The 14,852-nt window shown below is 51.1% G+C and overlaps 7 protein-coding genes across 7 annotated transcripts; 3 read left to right on the forward strand and 4 right to left on the reverse strand.

Moving 5' to 3' along the window:
- Positions 1-1,369: 1,369 nt before the first annotated feature.
- Positions 1,370-2,285, forward strand: NECHADRAFT_88676 (uncharacterized protein; the record flags this gene model as incomplete). The annotated part of the gene is made up of 2 exons (XM_003040783.1): positions 1,370-1,438; positions 1,836-2,285. 2 exons carry the CDS (start codon positions 1,370-1,372, stop codon positions 2,283-2,285), a joined length of 519 nt encoding a protein of 172 aa, XP_003040829.1.
- A 1,137-nt stretch (positions 2,286-3,422) lies between these two features.
- On the reverse strand, positions 3,423-3,924 carry NECHADRAFT_88677 (uncharacterized protein; the record flags this gene model as incomplete). Its single annotated transcript, XM_003040803.1, has 2 exons — positions 3,423-3,753; positions 3,911-3,924. 2 exons carry the CDS (start codon positions 3,922-3,924, stop codon positions 3,423-3,425), a joined length of 345 nt encoding a protein of 114 aa, XP_003040849.1.
- Positions 3,925-4,724: 800 nt separating this feature from the next.
- NECHADRAFT_88678 (uncharacterized protein) lies at positions 4,725-5,153 on the reverse strand (the record flags this gene model as incomplete). The annotated part of the gene is made up of 2 exons (XM_003040804.1): positions 4,725-4,819; positions 4,886-5,153. The coding sequence occupies 2 exons, from the start codon at positions 5,151-5,153 to the stop codon at positions 4,725-4,727; spliced, it is 363 nt and encodes a 120-aa protein (XP_003040850.1).
- Positions 5,154-8,286: 3,133 nt separating this feature from the next.
- NECHADRAFT_16163 (uncharacterized protein) lies at positions 8,287-8,517 on the forward strand (the record flags this gene model as incomplete). Its single annotated transcript, XM_003040784.1, has 1 exon — positions 8,287-8,517. A coding segment is annotated over one exon (231 nt), but the record flags the coding sequence as incomplete, so codon positions are not given.
- Positions 8,518-8,640: 123 nt separating this feature from the next.
- Positions 8,641-8,955, forward strand: NECHADRAFT_55406 (uncharacterized protein; the record flags this gene model as incomplete). Its single annotated transcript, XM_003040785.1, has 1 exon — positions 8,641-8,955. A coding segment is annotated over one exon (315 nt), but the record flags the coding sequence as incomplete, so codon positions are not given.
- Positions 8,956-9,925: 970 nt separating this feature from the next.
- On the reverse strand, positions 9,926-10,882 carry NECHADRAFT_88680 (uncharacterized protein; the record flags this gene model as incomplete). The annotated part of the gene is made up of 1 exon (XM_003040805.1): positions 9,926-10,882. The coding sequence occupies one exon, from the start codon at positions 10,880-10,882 to the stop codon at positions 9,926-9,928; it is 957 nt and encodes a 318-aa protein (XP_003040851.1).
- Positions 10,883-11,350: 468 nt separating this feature from the next.
- On the reverse strand, positions 11,351-12,032 carry NECHADRAFT_55433 (uncharacterized protein; the record flags this gene model as incomplete). The annotated part of the gene is made up of 2 exons (XM_003040806.1): positions 11,351-11,919; positions 11,978-12,032. The coding sequence occupies 2 exons, from the start codon at positions 12,030-12,032 to the stop codon at positions 11,351-11,353; spliced, it is 624 nt and encodes a 207-aa protein (XP_003040852.1).
- Between the last annotated feature and the right edge of the window lie 2,820 nt (positions 12,033-14,852).

The following is a 14,852-nucleotide window of genomic DNA, read 5'->3' on the forward strand; positions in this document are numbered from 1 at the left end:
CTGTGCATAGACTGGATTCTCTGTGAACATTGCTATTGGTCCCCAGCCTCTACCCACTTCATCCTCCTTTCCAGCACTCCTACCAACGAAGAAGAGCAAAATGCGGATGTTCTTATTAATGCTGGAGACATTCTAAAAGACTGGAAGTGGCCGGACAATAAGGGCCTCGACATTTTCACAGTCAGATTGCTCCACACCGCCGCTTGGGTACGCTCTTGGTCCCCGACCACATCAACATAGTTGTGCCGTCGTTGAGGGGAACCATGTTTGCTAGTCAAAATTCAGGGTCCAAAGCTAGACTTGAAGGCCAAGTCAGTAGCGATCATCGGTTCTGGCGCCAGCAGCATCCAAGTCGTTCCTGCGAATCAGCCCAAGGTGTCCAAGTTGGACCTCTATGTACATCCTCCCTACCGTCGGTTTTGGCATTAAGTCGTCGTCCTTCAACGAGCCTTGTGAGTCTAACAGGCCAGGATCTACACTGACGATACTTTACACTGACGTTCAACAGACTCAACAGCCGATGTAGAACGCTTTACCAACGATCATGAGTACTATCGCGGTTTTAGAAAGGATATCGAGCAGCAGATGAACGAGAACTTCGCCAGTAACTACAGCGATTCAAAGGCACAAAGGGATGGCAAGATGGTGCACACACACGGTACTGTTTTTTGTTTCCGACATCTTCGTTGACGAGACTACAGTGGGCGGAGAATAAGATGAAGGAAACGCTCAAGTGACCGAAATTGCAAAAGAAAAGCCAATTCCGAGGTACTTCGAGTGTCTGATCTTGAGTTCCAGGGAGAGCTTCTAACATACCTTAATAGCTGGGAGCTGAGCTGTCGCCGTATCACTCCTGGCCTTGCGTCCAGTGCCCGAACATAGACGTAATCAGAACCGACATCTCGAGAGTCACAGAAAATGGCATCGAGACGGTCGACGGGCGGTTCCGTAAGCTATAAGTCCTCATTTATGCCACTGGCTTTAACACATCCTTCTCGTCTCGATTCTATATCCTGGGCCGTGACGGGGTAAGCTTGAAAGACAGATGGCGGGCCAAGGGCCCCAAGGCATATCTTGGTCTCGCCATCGCTAGGCTGCCAAATTATTTCAGTGAGTACTAAACTGAAATATCAATCACAAGTATCTACTAATTTCCACGCAACGATCCTTGGCCCTAATTAGGCCTATTGTGAATGTATCCTTGGTGCCATGCATTGAGTGGAGGTGAGCCATCTCAACACCTCTTAGTGATCAGTTTCAAGGCCTCAGCCGTTATCTATTCCGTGAAGCGTTTCATATATTATACAAGTAATTCAGAAGATGCAAAGTGATCAGAGTAGAACGCCTGTGGTCAAGCAGTCGGCCCAAGATGCATTTAACGCTTACACCCAGGAAGCACATAAAGACATGGTCTGGCAAGGGTCTTGCCAGAGTTGGTGTAAGTGCACTCCCTCTTCAGAGCGCGAAAGTACAGGGACAGGGTGGCTGATATGGTGCATTCCACCTGCCTAGACAAGGATCGTAACACCGGCAAGATAACTGCTGTTTGGCCGGACTTAAGCAATGACTTTATGAAGTTCATTGAAAGTCCTCGGCAAGAGGATTTTGAAACCACATACATCAATGTAAAGCCACTGGATCGTTTACAACTTGATGCGTTGATTTCGCTGGCCTTGCTCATGCCAACTCCTTCTGGTTCATGGGCAATGGCATCTCGCAGCGAGAGACGAAGAAGCAAGACTTGACCTTGTGTACGTTGATAAGGAGTACTAGAGGACTCTTATTTCGCCGCTAATAACCTATTGTGCAGATCTAGATACTGCCAAGATGTGAAGGTAATGTCTAATCTCTGCCCTGTTAGTGAGTTGAGAAGCGATGGTCTGGTGCGACGTTACCTCCAAATCCAAGAAGCGAGCATTCATGTGTTTTGTGTTATTCCCAGCCTTTTACGCGCCAACAAATGCGACTGTAACACTGTCCCTGATGAACCTAAGGCCGCTGATCGGGTGCAGACATACCGAGCGAAGCAAGCATGGATGGTACAGGAAAAAGGCATGAGCGTTAAAGGAGCGAGTAAGATCTCCCTAGAACAAGTAGCTGAAAAGGAGTTCTGGGTCTTGACGCACCCAGAGGAAAGCAAAACGGTAATGACAGCAAGGGCACTTTTGCTGGAGCTGTCGGGAGCCCTGACGGAGCTTGCCGGAATGGAGGGAGGCCTCCCCCCATTCCGGGATGTAGGCTGCTTGTCACCCACCTTGAACATGAAAGATGTATTTCTGTTCTAGAGACTTTGATATTGTGTTCGTTGTTGTAGTTGAGACCTGGCACCCGATGGAATAACTGAACCAAAAGACAGTAAGTCCTTTAGAGTACAAAGTTGAAGTGTTGCAGAAAGGAGGCATATCTTTCCCATTTGACTCGCTTTGCCCCTTTAACCTGCCAGAAGCCCCCCCACCGCTTCTACGAGCCCTTGACGGAATGAAACTAACCGAATTACCTAGATAATACATGATTTTGGCCGGACTTGACTCCTACCCCGTGTTTGTGGTTTTGACGGTTGGCCAGGCATGTATTCAGCCACTTGTGTTACTGGTTTTATTTTCTGGGTAAGGCCCCGGCGGGAATGAAACCTCCCTCTATTCCGATCCACCAAACCTCTCCAATTGCATTTAGCATCGAAGAATGTACCGGTGGCTTATACGGAGTTGAGGATTACTTTGCTATCGATCACCATTCATAGCAAGGCGCGTCACTTCGGGCTGCTCGATTCGATGAACAACTTGGACTAACTTTCGGTCGGTGTCAGTCTCGAGCACGACTTGCCATCTGGCACCCCGACGCTAAGTCCCGTTGTCAACCTGCCCTCCTGTGGGAGCCCTGGAAACTTGGCAGTGTGGCAGCTCACATCGACGCCTAGGGATGTGAAAATCCGAATGCTCATGCCGCGGGCCAAACAAAATAAAGACAGCATTGGCCAGCCCAAGATCGAGGACTTTGTGTTTCAAAACCCTCGAAATACACTTTGAACTCAGTCTAAGTTGCTCTTGTGGCCCGTCTGCCATCTGAGGGGCATGCCTGAATATCGTGCCACGTACTGGGGACTTTAACTCTTTTTCAGGGTACGTTAACCGCCCATGTCACAAGGGTAGACATCCATTGCAATCGACACGGTCCTAGTACCAAGTCTGAAGTATACGAGCACTCCTCCCTGGTTCCGGCCCACAACCATGCAGATGATGGTTCCGCACCCTATCGGCGCAGACCTCATAGCGTGGTAAGTAGCGAAGCCGCCATCATATTCTTAACCCGTCCCTCCTTGAATGGTCTGTTCTTTATTATAGTTGCAGCCCGGCCCTTGATGGGTTAACTGAGCCCGAAGATCGAGCCCGAAGACCGTCCCCCCTTGAATACCCCAGTTAATGCTAGTTCGAGACTCCGATGGCCTTGGTGTTTCCTGTCGGTAATAGCTTTCTCATGGCCTTCCAAGTGTCCACGAAATAAGTCGGGTCGGTGATAATCTTACCGTCGAAGCCGAAGGGCAGCAGCTCGGAGCCCCTTTTCATTGAGCAAGGGCAGTGCATCAGGTAAAGGTCGACGTAATCAACTCCGAGATCTCTCAAGGACTCAGCGAGGGCAAGCTCGACGTCTCCTGGATGGTGGGCGTTGCACCATAGTTTCGCAGTGATGAAGACCCCCTCGCGTTTGATGCGGCTTCGTCTGATTCCCTGGCCGGCCTGCTTTTCTGTCCCATAACTGCAATCGTGTAGCGTCAGCACCAGTAACTATCAGAGTTACGATAAAGACAGATTTTAGAGAGCAGTCATACTTGTGAGCTTTGTCAACATGGCGAATACCGTTCTTAGAGCAGTAAAGACGGACATCTCCTGCTCGTCAGAGTCCTGGAAGGTACCCAAGCCAATGCATGGCAGCTTCTAGCCGGTGTTGAAGGTGAAATTTTTGCCCTTATATCCTGGCAGGCCCTGAACTGCCGTTACCATGGTTCTCTGTGCGCTATGGAGCACTGAGAACTCGAGAGGAGTCACGTTAGTAGTTCGGAGAGGCACTGGCGCAAACATCTTGTCAGGTTTGTGAAATAGTTGTGTTGCATGAAAAAGATTCACGAGCGCCCAAAACCAGGTTTTTTGCGCCATAGAAAATAGCAAAAGCTCAGGAAGCTGAGCTTGAGAGCAGTCGAGGTCTGACGAGTTTCATGCTACAGGAGCACCCCTTTCGGTTGGGGTGACACAACACAACCCCGACTAAATCCGAAGCAAAGATCATCAGTTGCCCCCTTTGTTCCTCCGCCGGAAAACCTTCTTGGCTATGTAACAAGCAAATTGCATAATTTGGGTTATATCTTGCCGAGAAGCACCATCGCTGAGGCAAACACCACGCTTGAGATACAACGCGGCAGCAGTTCCTAGCCTCATGGAACCGCATCGGCGGTAGGTACAGAAGTGTAGGGCAACACTGCAAGTATGACTTGGATTGACTACTAAAGTCGGAAATAGTCTTCTCAAGTCATGACGACTTCCTGCATCTAAAGCTAGGCCTTGTCGCTTGAAAGTACGATATCCATGTGGCGTCCCATGCGTTTAGCAACCACCTCTATACACTCCTCCCTCAGTTGAGTGGACGGAATCTTGTTGCAACTCTCCCGAAGATGCTTGTAATACGGAGATAGGATCCCTCGGTTGACATTGATCTTAGTATGCCGGCCGCAATCAAATTGTTGTATAGATCGGCTGAGAAATTGTTGACGCCGTGAATAACAACGGCAACACCTTAGCCGTTCGTGATCTCACGAATACGATCAAGTCTATGGGGAACGTCAGAAAGGTCGTCTAGGGCTTTATGGAAACACCTCCAGACCCTCAAAACTAACCTGTCGCATTCGAGAACAATGCCTTGAGTTCCATACTCTCTGTGAACGTTGCCGAAAGCCGGGGCCAAAAGTCAACACCAGCATCGACAAACGCCTGTGCCTCCTCATATGTGGTCATCAGTGCGCTTAGATCAGCCATGTCGGAGATGTCGTCTCCGTCGCCTTTAATCCTGCCGGGCTCTACTTCTGTGGCCTTGCTATTGGCGTGGCAGTAGGCGACGAGCTTCTTTGTCCGTGCCAAGTTGTCAGCTTTGGGATAATGAGTCATGTCGACCATAATCGAGTCGAAGGGAAGGTCATAGGTCACCTTGATGAGGCCTTTACCCTAGCAATGATCAAGATGTACTAAGATGGGAAAGGTGTCCTATTTAGCCGCCTGAGAGGCGGCATGAACCAATACCCCGTTGGAAAATGTCATGGCTCAACGGTCGGCCATGATACAACAAGGAACCGCGATCGAGAAAGCAGTGGAATAGCTGCGAATCATGTCAGTAGGGATACTCAAGGGACACAATGACATGTGAATATCTAAGATGGATGTTGTCAAACGTACATGGGGGAAGTCATGAATCAGATTTTAATCGTTAGCTGTTTGCTCGAGAATGGCCAAAAAGGAGATGACTTACTGTGCTCGAGTGTTGCTGTAACCAAGGCTCGAGGCAATTTAGGGATAGAAGTAGGAGAGTGCAAGAGTCGAGATGATGCAGTGATATCCGGCCACGAGCATTCAGAGTCTCCAGTTGGTCAGGACAGTTTTGAGAGCCTTCAAGTGCGAGATCTCCCCTTCTCCCTCAATGGAAGAGACAACTCCATCAGCATAAATCGGGGCACTGGACGGATCCGTGAGTCGCGGGATAAATCAGCCCATGAGAGATGGTGTCTGGGGATGGTCTGTGGTTTGACATGGGTGAAGGATACTCGGCGCCGAGTCGGGGCTTTTGCCTCATTGCCATTGATCATTGCCTAGACACTCTATTATTGCCTGACTCGGATTTTCCCTACAAACTCCACGACATTCTCTGCATCGCACGCAGGCATGACTTCACTGATCACACTAAGACTCTATCGACCCATCTTGTAAGGGTGGCAAGAGGCTTCAAGAAAACCTGGGGTCCTAAGACGGAGAGGGCAGCCTTGCATGCTGCTCTCTGCACAGCCTTAGACAAATCCTTAATGGCTAATGGCACCAAATGTTCAGTCGCGATTCATAGGCCCACACATTGCTTCTCCGATCTGGCTGAGCTGCTGAGCCTGCTCCGAGCTGCATATTCGACGCTGTCGGTTCTCGCAGGAGAGAAACAGTATCCAAACGAGATGATGCCTTCCACGATGGGTGACTGCCCCAAATAGTGTTTTGCAGCATTGGGTTTTGATGCTGCCGTGTGTCTTTAAGTGTGTTCTTTGGTTATGTGGCTGACAACAATGTCATTGAACAACTAGAATAGTGACTGCCCCAAGTCCAGATGCGAAACCGCGATTCACGACACTGACTCTGTTCTAGACCTACAACGTCGCAGAACTGAGAGCTTGTCACCCCTAATCATGCCACCTCACGATCTGACCTCCTCCCGACGGCGGCTTCAGGTGCAGATGCACAGGTATATAACGGCCTCCCAACGGCCGCCATGGGCGACGCAAATATGTGAGAGTCGCCTGGGGAACGGTCTGCCATCTATCGGCTCACTAAGACGGCGGAAAATTCGGAGCTGACGTCCAAGGACATAAGGGCCCCAGCTTCTGCCACGCACAACATGAGCCACCGCGGTGATTCGACCCAAGACCATAACAAGACGCCTTCCGATGCATACCATAGTTTCGGGCAGCACAGGCCTGCACCCTGTCTGCTATTATTCTTTATCCAGAACGTGCGTCAAGACGATATTATCGTTGGTGGTCTCTCTCATCTACCAGAAACACGCCTGGCACCTGTTCAACAGCTTCATGATGAACGTGGTCAACTTTCTGCGGATATTCGATCCCATACTCAACAGCTTCAGGATGTTGCACACTCGAGAGCCGTTTTGCTTCACCGTCATACCCTTCCTTGCTTCGTGTATCGGAGGGTCACCCTCGAGCTTTGCGTGCGTGCAAGATGTTAAGGACCTGATGTCTGGGAGCTTGTTTTACTATCCCGTATCGCTTGGCAAGGTCTAGGCTATGATCCTGCTCGTGGCTTACGCTGAGAGCACATGGTACGCCCTGGGCCACACACTGTAGATGGCTCTCGATCTCAACCTCGACAAGGACGAGCAGATGCCCGACCAGATCAGCTATTTCAGCCATTCGGAGAAGCGGAGGCAAATCATCCGCGGGGCACGGGTCTGGCTCGCGCTGTGCTTCATCGAGCGCGAGATTGCCATGGGCATAACCAAGACATCCCGAATGCCACCGGTATCCTCGTAAGACCTGGTCCATCTAACATGTCAGTCCCACGTACCACCAACAAACATGAGACTCGCCTCTCTGGTTGAGACCGTACAGATTCGTGACGAGCCCCTGCGTGCCATCACGTTAGCCACTGATCTCGAAAGTAGCGGGCTGCAGAGAATGCAGGGCATGAACACGAGATTTGAGGAATGGTTCCAACACTGGGACGCTCCTCACAAAGATTGCGGCTACGACTTGTCCTCCTTCCAGGGCACCAGTACCCAATGCCAGCCAAGTTACACCATGATGTTCTTGGGATGTGCGACAATTGGCCGTCTGACTAATAACCAGTCTCTGTCAATGGCAATGAGCTGCAACATGATCCTAATGGAAGTTGTCAAGTTTGTCCTGTCCATACCCATGGGCCAAATGCATCGGGTGGTGCAGTCCGAGTCGTACAAGCGGCACCTGAGATGGGCTACCAACTACACAATCATGTCGCCGGCATTTGCAGGTAAGTTACCTGGGCGTACGGAACCCGTAATGTCCCTTTGCTGATGGCCCCCTCGCCCATTTTTGTGCTAGAAATGTGTAAGCGTCAAGACGAGACTGACCAGCAAGAGGTATTAGTCGTCGTCGCTACCGTGGCACAGATCCTTACACACTATCATGATCCCTTCCTCCACTGATTGATGCACTCGCGTCTGGCGCAGCATTCAGGAACGTCACCCAGTGTGGAAGGTTAGGTATGTAGACCATGGGGCTTTACATTGTCCGCCAGAGAAGCCTATTACGGGCACACCCTTTCCATTTCCCGGGCATGGTGATTGCGCGGGGCAGCGGTTGGTTGTCGGGGCCGAGAGTGTAAGTGATGACTGGAGAGAAATGGTGGAACATGGTGGAGGCTCACGATAGTATAGAAATGGAATATATCATGTAAACTAAGACCTCCATTTCACTGCAATCACGACATGAAACATTCACAAGCCCACATATATCCAGCTTCCCATTATCTCATCATGTCTCCCAAATCCAGTTTGCCGCGCGTCAGCGTCTGTGGCCTTGGTGCCATGGGCATTGGCATGCCCAGGAACCTGATCATGAACGGCTTCACGGTCTCTGGCTATGAGATTGTCCCCGCCCTCGTCGACATGTTCGTTCAAAGAGGAGGAAAGGCAATCTTGAGTCCCAAGGAAGCCGCCGAAGCCGCCGAAGCGCTGCTCGTCATCGTCATCAACCACTTCCAGGTCTCGTCGGCCTTCTTCCAGGAGGGCCGCTGATCAGTGACTATCTTTGCCTGCGGCACCGACGCTGGTCTCGACCTTGCCAACCCTCTTCTCGGTCGTTCGTTTCCAAGATTGGCCGGATCAAGACAACTGACTCATCATGGTGAAACGGGTTCCGGTGTCAACGGAAAAGTCGTCCACCAAGTCAGGCCCGAGATTGTTATCGCGCTGGTCGCCGAGGTCATGGCTCTTGCTGTCAGGGCTGGTCTCAACACCCAGACGGTTTATGACCACCTTCAAGGCGGCGCGGGCGCCAGTTCAATCATGAAGAACCGTATTACCCATGCCCTCGATGGCGATGAGACGGTTTTCTCAGCCATGACCGATAGCCAAAAGGACTTGTCCATCATCGTGCGAACCGCAGGCGAGAAGTCGGTCCCCGTGCCCCTCGTTGCCATGGCCGAGCAGATCTACTAGACCACCGTCTACATCGGCTGGCCAGGTATGGACGACTCGGCCACCTGGCGCCTATACCTCCGCGACGAGCCCGACGACGCCGTGCATTAGCAGACCAAGGTCACCAAGGATGCGAGCTCTTCAGGCATCACGCTGCAGGATATTGAGGACATGATGGTCGGAGTGCACCTGGCTGCGACTGCCGAGTCACACGCATTAACAGATGCTGCAGGCCTCAATGCCGAGTAGATCTTTGACATTGTCTGCGGCGCCGCTGGCTGGAATGTGCAGTTTGAGAAGTACGCCCTCAAGATGAGGAAAGGGCCCTAGTACCTGAGGGAGGTCGAGGAGTCCAAGGAGTTTGGCGCTCGTCTGGTGATTCTGCGCTAACACGATGTTTTGGTGAGCCTGAATTGCTAACGTCACAACTAATAGGCTAAAGCTGTGACCAAAGCTGCCACTATTGACTCCAACCTGACTATTGCTTCTGCTGCTGTACAGGTTTACGAGATGCTGGTTGGGCCTCTCTGTGCATGAACAAAGATGAAAGTGAACATCAGCATGTACACGATAGGAAGCGGTGATCTAATGACCTTGCACCACTCACTCATCTTTCTTGAAATTTGAAAAAGTGTTTCATCTGTACTCGTAGTCTCTCAATCCGATCAATTGTACAGTTGTACCCGGGCTTGAAGTGATGCTAGCCAGAGTAGGTGTTTGGTTCATGATGGACGGTGTCCTAGCTCTTAGGCTGACACCCTAGATAACAGTATTATCCTTTCAAGCGACTCATCGCGATCAAAGATTTGGTGAATATGACATCCGCTACTGGAAGATCTCTACTATGGACATTGCTAAGCAAACGAACCTCACGAGGTTTGATTAGCCCATGATATTGGCGAAGAAGTCTCAGGGAAATGCTGCGGGGCAATGGAGGGTCACCTTACTAGACCTCCTTTTGCTTGCTCAGATATCTTCAACTATTGTTTAGCTAGTCCGTTCTCGCGTAATTAATCTGGTGGAAGGTCTTGATGGTGTTGAAGTATCTTTCGTACTCCACCTCCTCGTTCTCGGGAGAGTCTTGTAGATCGTAATGGTAGTGAGCCCCCTCTCCCCTCTCATTTGAATAGCAATGCGTGTGCTCCAGTCTGATGCCAATCTTCTCAGGATCCCCGCAGTGGAGGACTGCGAGGCGGATCATAGGCCCTCCAAAGGTATGGTACGACAACCAGCCGTCGAGGTGCTCCTGGTTGCGAAACTTGAACGGCGGCGGGTCGACCTTTGGGAATGGTGGTATGACGTGGAACTTGGCCTTGCCTGACTTTATGATGAACACGCTCCTGAGGGAGACCTGGAGATCTACACCATAGGCTTTTGCGAGGGACTGGCGGATGAAATCCGCACAGCTGCTGACATCACCCTGGCGACCGCGTGCGCTGGGCTTGATCACCGGTCCCGGAAGGCCTTTCGATCCGTAGAGATTCATCATCAGGCCAGAGTCGGTACTTCCAGACAAGGGACAGCAGACCGGCAACGCACTGCCCTCTTTTCTTAGCTGGGCGGCCCGAGTCAGGTTCGTCACGCTGTCGAAACCGTTCCCCCAGCTGAGATGGTGGGCGAGTTCTGAGTTGGTGCCGTCAACGAGAAAGGGGCCAGCCCCTGCCCCGATAATGGCTCCCTTTCCTGGAGACAGACCCATGAGCTTAGCGGTCTCGATAAGCGAGTAGGTCTTGTGGAGATATGGCTGGGGGAGTAGGTCAACCTGGCCACCGATGTCGGCAGCAGTCTCGGACCCGGTGAGACCCTCGCCGGTGACCTTGAAGGGCGCCTGGCGCAGGTCGGTGACTGTGGCCGATGAGGTGATATAGTTTGAGGGGAGCGCCTTGGCCAGGGTCTGAGCGATGTCCTCAAGGAACGGCGGCGAGAGCCTCAGCTGTGTGACTTTCATTATGATCTTCTGGGAGGAGACGGTACTTGGTGTTTAGGGTGCATCACTTGCCAGTGCTTCTTGCAAGCGTGTCTACTAATTGTCTTATACGACAAGCAATATCATGGTAGCCCAAATCAGCGGTGTCTTAAGGGCTCAACTCCGTTTCCCCATCGTCAAACGCCAAGAACCAATATGAAGCTATTCACGAACAGCCTGTTTGCGAAGCCGGGAGTCTTGGCGACTAGCTGCCCAAAAAGGAAACCCCGCATTGCCCCACTCGGCGCCGAGGGCGGGGCCGAAACCCGAGGTCCGAAGACTGGATCCTCGGAGAATCAAGAGAGCACTATGCCCGATTTCTTCCAAATGATATGTCAAGACTCCCCGCGACCTCAGAAAGTATCATGTCCCCTCTCATTGGCAAGCTCCCCGGGTCCACTAGCCTTTCGCCCTGACACCGACACCATGCCCCCGAACCACGCCATCTCCTCAATCCGGACCGGGGTTAATATAGTTAACCATGGCTCGGTCATGAAGTTCACGTCTCCAGACACGCGTCATCGATTCGGCGGCAGCTTTACTTCCGGCGTAGACAGATTGACCCTGATAGCCGATTGAGGGGGAGACACTGGAAACTATGACGATACGACCAGAGCGATCATAGGGAAGATAAGGTATGATGGCTCGAGTGACCAATAGGGGACCAAGGACGTTGATGGAATAGACGCGCTCGAACTCCTTGGGCTCAACGGGCCCTAGTTTATCATTATTCATGTGCTGCTTGGACGATACACCGGCGTTATTGATTAAGATGTCCACATGGAATGGCTTATCGGAGGCGTAGGTTTTGAAGACTATCTGGGCGGTGAGGAGGATAGCTTGGGAGGCCTCGATCGGCGATGCGAGATCAGCCTGAACGCAGCCACATGATATTTTGTAAGTGTCAGATAGCTGCTTGCAAAGCTCCTCAGTCGAGGCGGTTGAAAAATCAGATGTGTATGCGAGGACCAGGTTGCATCCCTTAACAGCCAGCCGGTGGGCTACCGCCACTCCAACACCTGAGAAGACGCCAATATTCGTTATTTTCTTGTTTCATCGGCACCAACTGGGACTCACCGCGAGAGCCTCCGATAATAATGCCCAACTTACCCTTATAAGACCGTTGAGACATGATCTCAGGTGTTCACCAAGAGTTTCTGTCGTCAAGATATTTCCAAGTTCAGGCAGTGAAGCACAAAGGGAAGTGAGCAAAGTTGACGAAACGCCACATGCATACAATGGGCTCATGTGTGTGTAGTGTAGAGGTCGTAGTAGGCACGAGCCACCATCATGAGACTATAACCCGCCGCAGGACTCTCGAGCCTGACCGGAGTTTCGCTTTCCAACGCTCTCATCTCGTCGGCGCCGATGGACGTGGAGACAAAGCACTCCTCCGATTGGGCTCTCACCTCATCTTGGTCAAAGCCCACCTTCTTCGGCGTCAGAATCTTGACCACAAGGTGATTGGACATTTCGCGTAACCAAAGCAGAGCAGTCTTGGGTTTCGACACAGTTCAGTCTCAAAAGCCATTCATAATAGACCAAGTATTTCAGAGGTCAAACCTGCCGGTATGGTTTAATTTCCAAAACTGTGAAGCTATCCAGTCACCTCGTTCATTCCATCATTGGGCCTGTACTACACCTACACTGCCCATCATGTCTTTAATGTGGGATACTGTGAGGGTGAGACGACTGACCGCCAACGCCGCCTCACAGACATTCACACGATTACGCTCTACCAGACAGACGCTACTTAAATGAACAAAGAAGCCTAACTACATACCACGAAGCAGCAACCCCTTCAACAGGCCATGATAACAAGCTGCCATCGACAGTCACCGCCTTAGGCGCAATCCGGCCAGGCTATGAGTCCCCCACCCTACCGCCACTGGCCAAAGCGTCGACGCCGACGCCGACGCGATTAATCCCCTTTGTCCTAATGTCTTTGATTGCCTCCACCGGACTCTCCAGAACATGACTATCTATGGCAAGACTGTTCTAGTCACTGCCGGTGCCCGGGGCCTAGACAACAATATCGCTCGTGCCTGTGCCGAGCCGGGAGCCCAGCGGATCATCCTGTTCGACGCCGACCAAGAACTCGGCGAGACCTCTTTCGCAGAACTCTATAAAAAGCCCAGCATTCCCATATCCTTTACAAGGTAAACATGCGTCATGACTCAACTCTGCCGTGGATTCCATAGTCAAGGAGTACAGCGCTCCCGACATCCTGCTCCAGGCCGCAGGCATCGCAGACTCTAACCTCAAGGCGGAGACCTATAACCCGACCATATTCCAACGAGTAATCGATATCAACCTAAACGGATCTTTCTTGGTCTTGGTCTCGCAAGCCACCAGCCGAGCGACGATAGCTGCTGGCAAGCCTGGAAGCATCGTCTCAGAAATGTGGATGAGCTTACTGGTCTCTATATGTTTCTAGCGACGGATGCATCTCAGCTTCATGACGGGGTCTAATTGCCTGATTGACAGAATATATTCTTGCCTTTAGGTGGAGCTTGCAGAAGACTCAATGGGGAAAGCCTGCGGTGAAAGACGTGCCCGACGACTGTATTAATACACTCACAAAGTTAATTTCTACACTTTCACTACGGAACACCTTTGTTTTTCTCTTTCCCCCTCTCGCAAATAAACCCTTCGAGAAAGCCTAGGGTAGACCAGCATTCGTCCATGACCAGCACACTCTTATTTATCTACCGGGGCTCACCCCTTCCCCCAAAGACATGCTTCTCAAGACCGATGAAAGCCTCACCGAGAACTTAAAGCAGCGCCCCGACTTCTTCGCCTTCCCACTCAAGCTTAGGGTCGCTCCTCTTCGCTATGGTAACAACCATCTTATCCAATTTCGGACGAACCCAGGCCCCATGCGTAACTCTTATAACCACAAACTCGATGTTGGAGGTAGCATTTCCAAATGGCCAATGAGGCCTGAGGACCATAGTCAGAGTAGGCATATCAGAAATGGTATAACCCCGGTAGGTTTCGGGTCAATGGCCGGGCCAGATTGCTCTGGTGCGGTTCTTGGGGTTATCAGTAATGTTGGCGATAAGAGGACGGTCGTCTTTCCCATGCTAATCAATAGTACCGAAATCACCGGTCATGGCCTTAAAGCTTGGGGCACAGATGAGGACATCTGAAGCATATTCGGTTCTATCTGAGGTTGTGATGCCAATCGCCGTGATACTCTTGACAGGGGCTTCCTTCTGATCTGTGAGGTGAACATGCGGTTTATTATATGCCTCATAATATCTACTTTCTACGGGCACATACCTGGTACTAAAGATCTTTCAGAACTAGCTTATAGGCTAAAATCGGATTGGAACTCGCTCTCTGATCTTGACGACCATGAAATCAGTGTAGAGCTTATTAGCTAAGCGATCTGTATATATATCAGAGAAAACACTGAGCCACTTGCCCATGCTGGTTGCGTTATAGAACCTTTCCCGTAACTGCACACATATTTTCCTCTTGAGAAACATCGGATAACTTGGGAGGATCGGAGAGATACATGAAATCCGAAGTCAATTGGGCGCAAATGTCGGAAATCGAGTTGTACTCATGTCTCTTGATAATCTCGGCCATCATCTCTGCCGAGATGTTTTAAGTCCTAGAGGGGAGGCTGGACCGAGAAGACTCCTTCCGATGCTATTTGTCGAGAAGCTCTTTATCGAAGAAAAGTGCATAAGAAAGAGACTCGGAGTTGAATTGGCAACCTGGGTATGCGTTCTGATACTCGGTGCCACCGACATCGGAGGCAGCGTCTAGAACCTTTACTCTATAGTCGGTGAATTACTGTCGAATGCGATGAGGAGTGCAGAGACCCAAGACACCGGCAACGATGACAATGACACCGAAATCAGTCGTCTGTGGTATGTGTCGAAAGTCACCACTGAGCCAAAAAGCATAGCGCGCGCCACTTTAGTTAGTGGTGCTTCCG

This window comes from Fusarium vanettenii (assembly GCF_000151355.1).
Source record: "Fusarium vanettenii 77-13-4 chromosome 15 genomic scaffold NECHAsca_57_chr15_1_0, whole genome shotgun sequence".
In the NCBI taxonomy this organism is placed as follows: domain Eukaryota; kingdom Fungi; phylum Ascomycota; class Sordariomycetes; order Hypocreales; family Nectriaceae; genus Fusarium; species Fusarium vanettenii.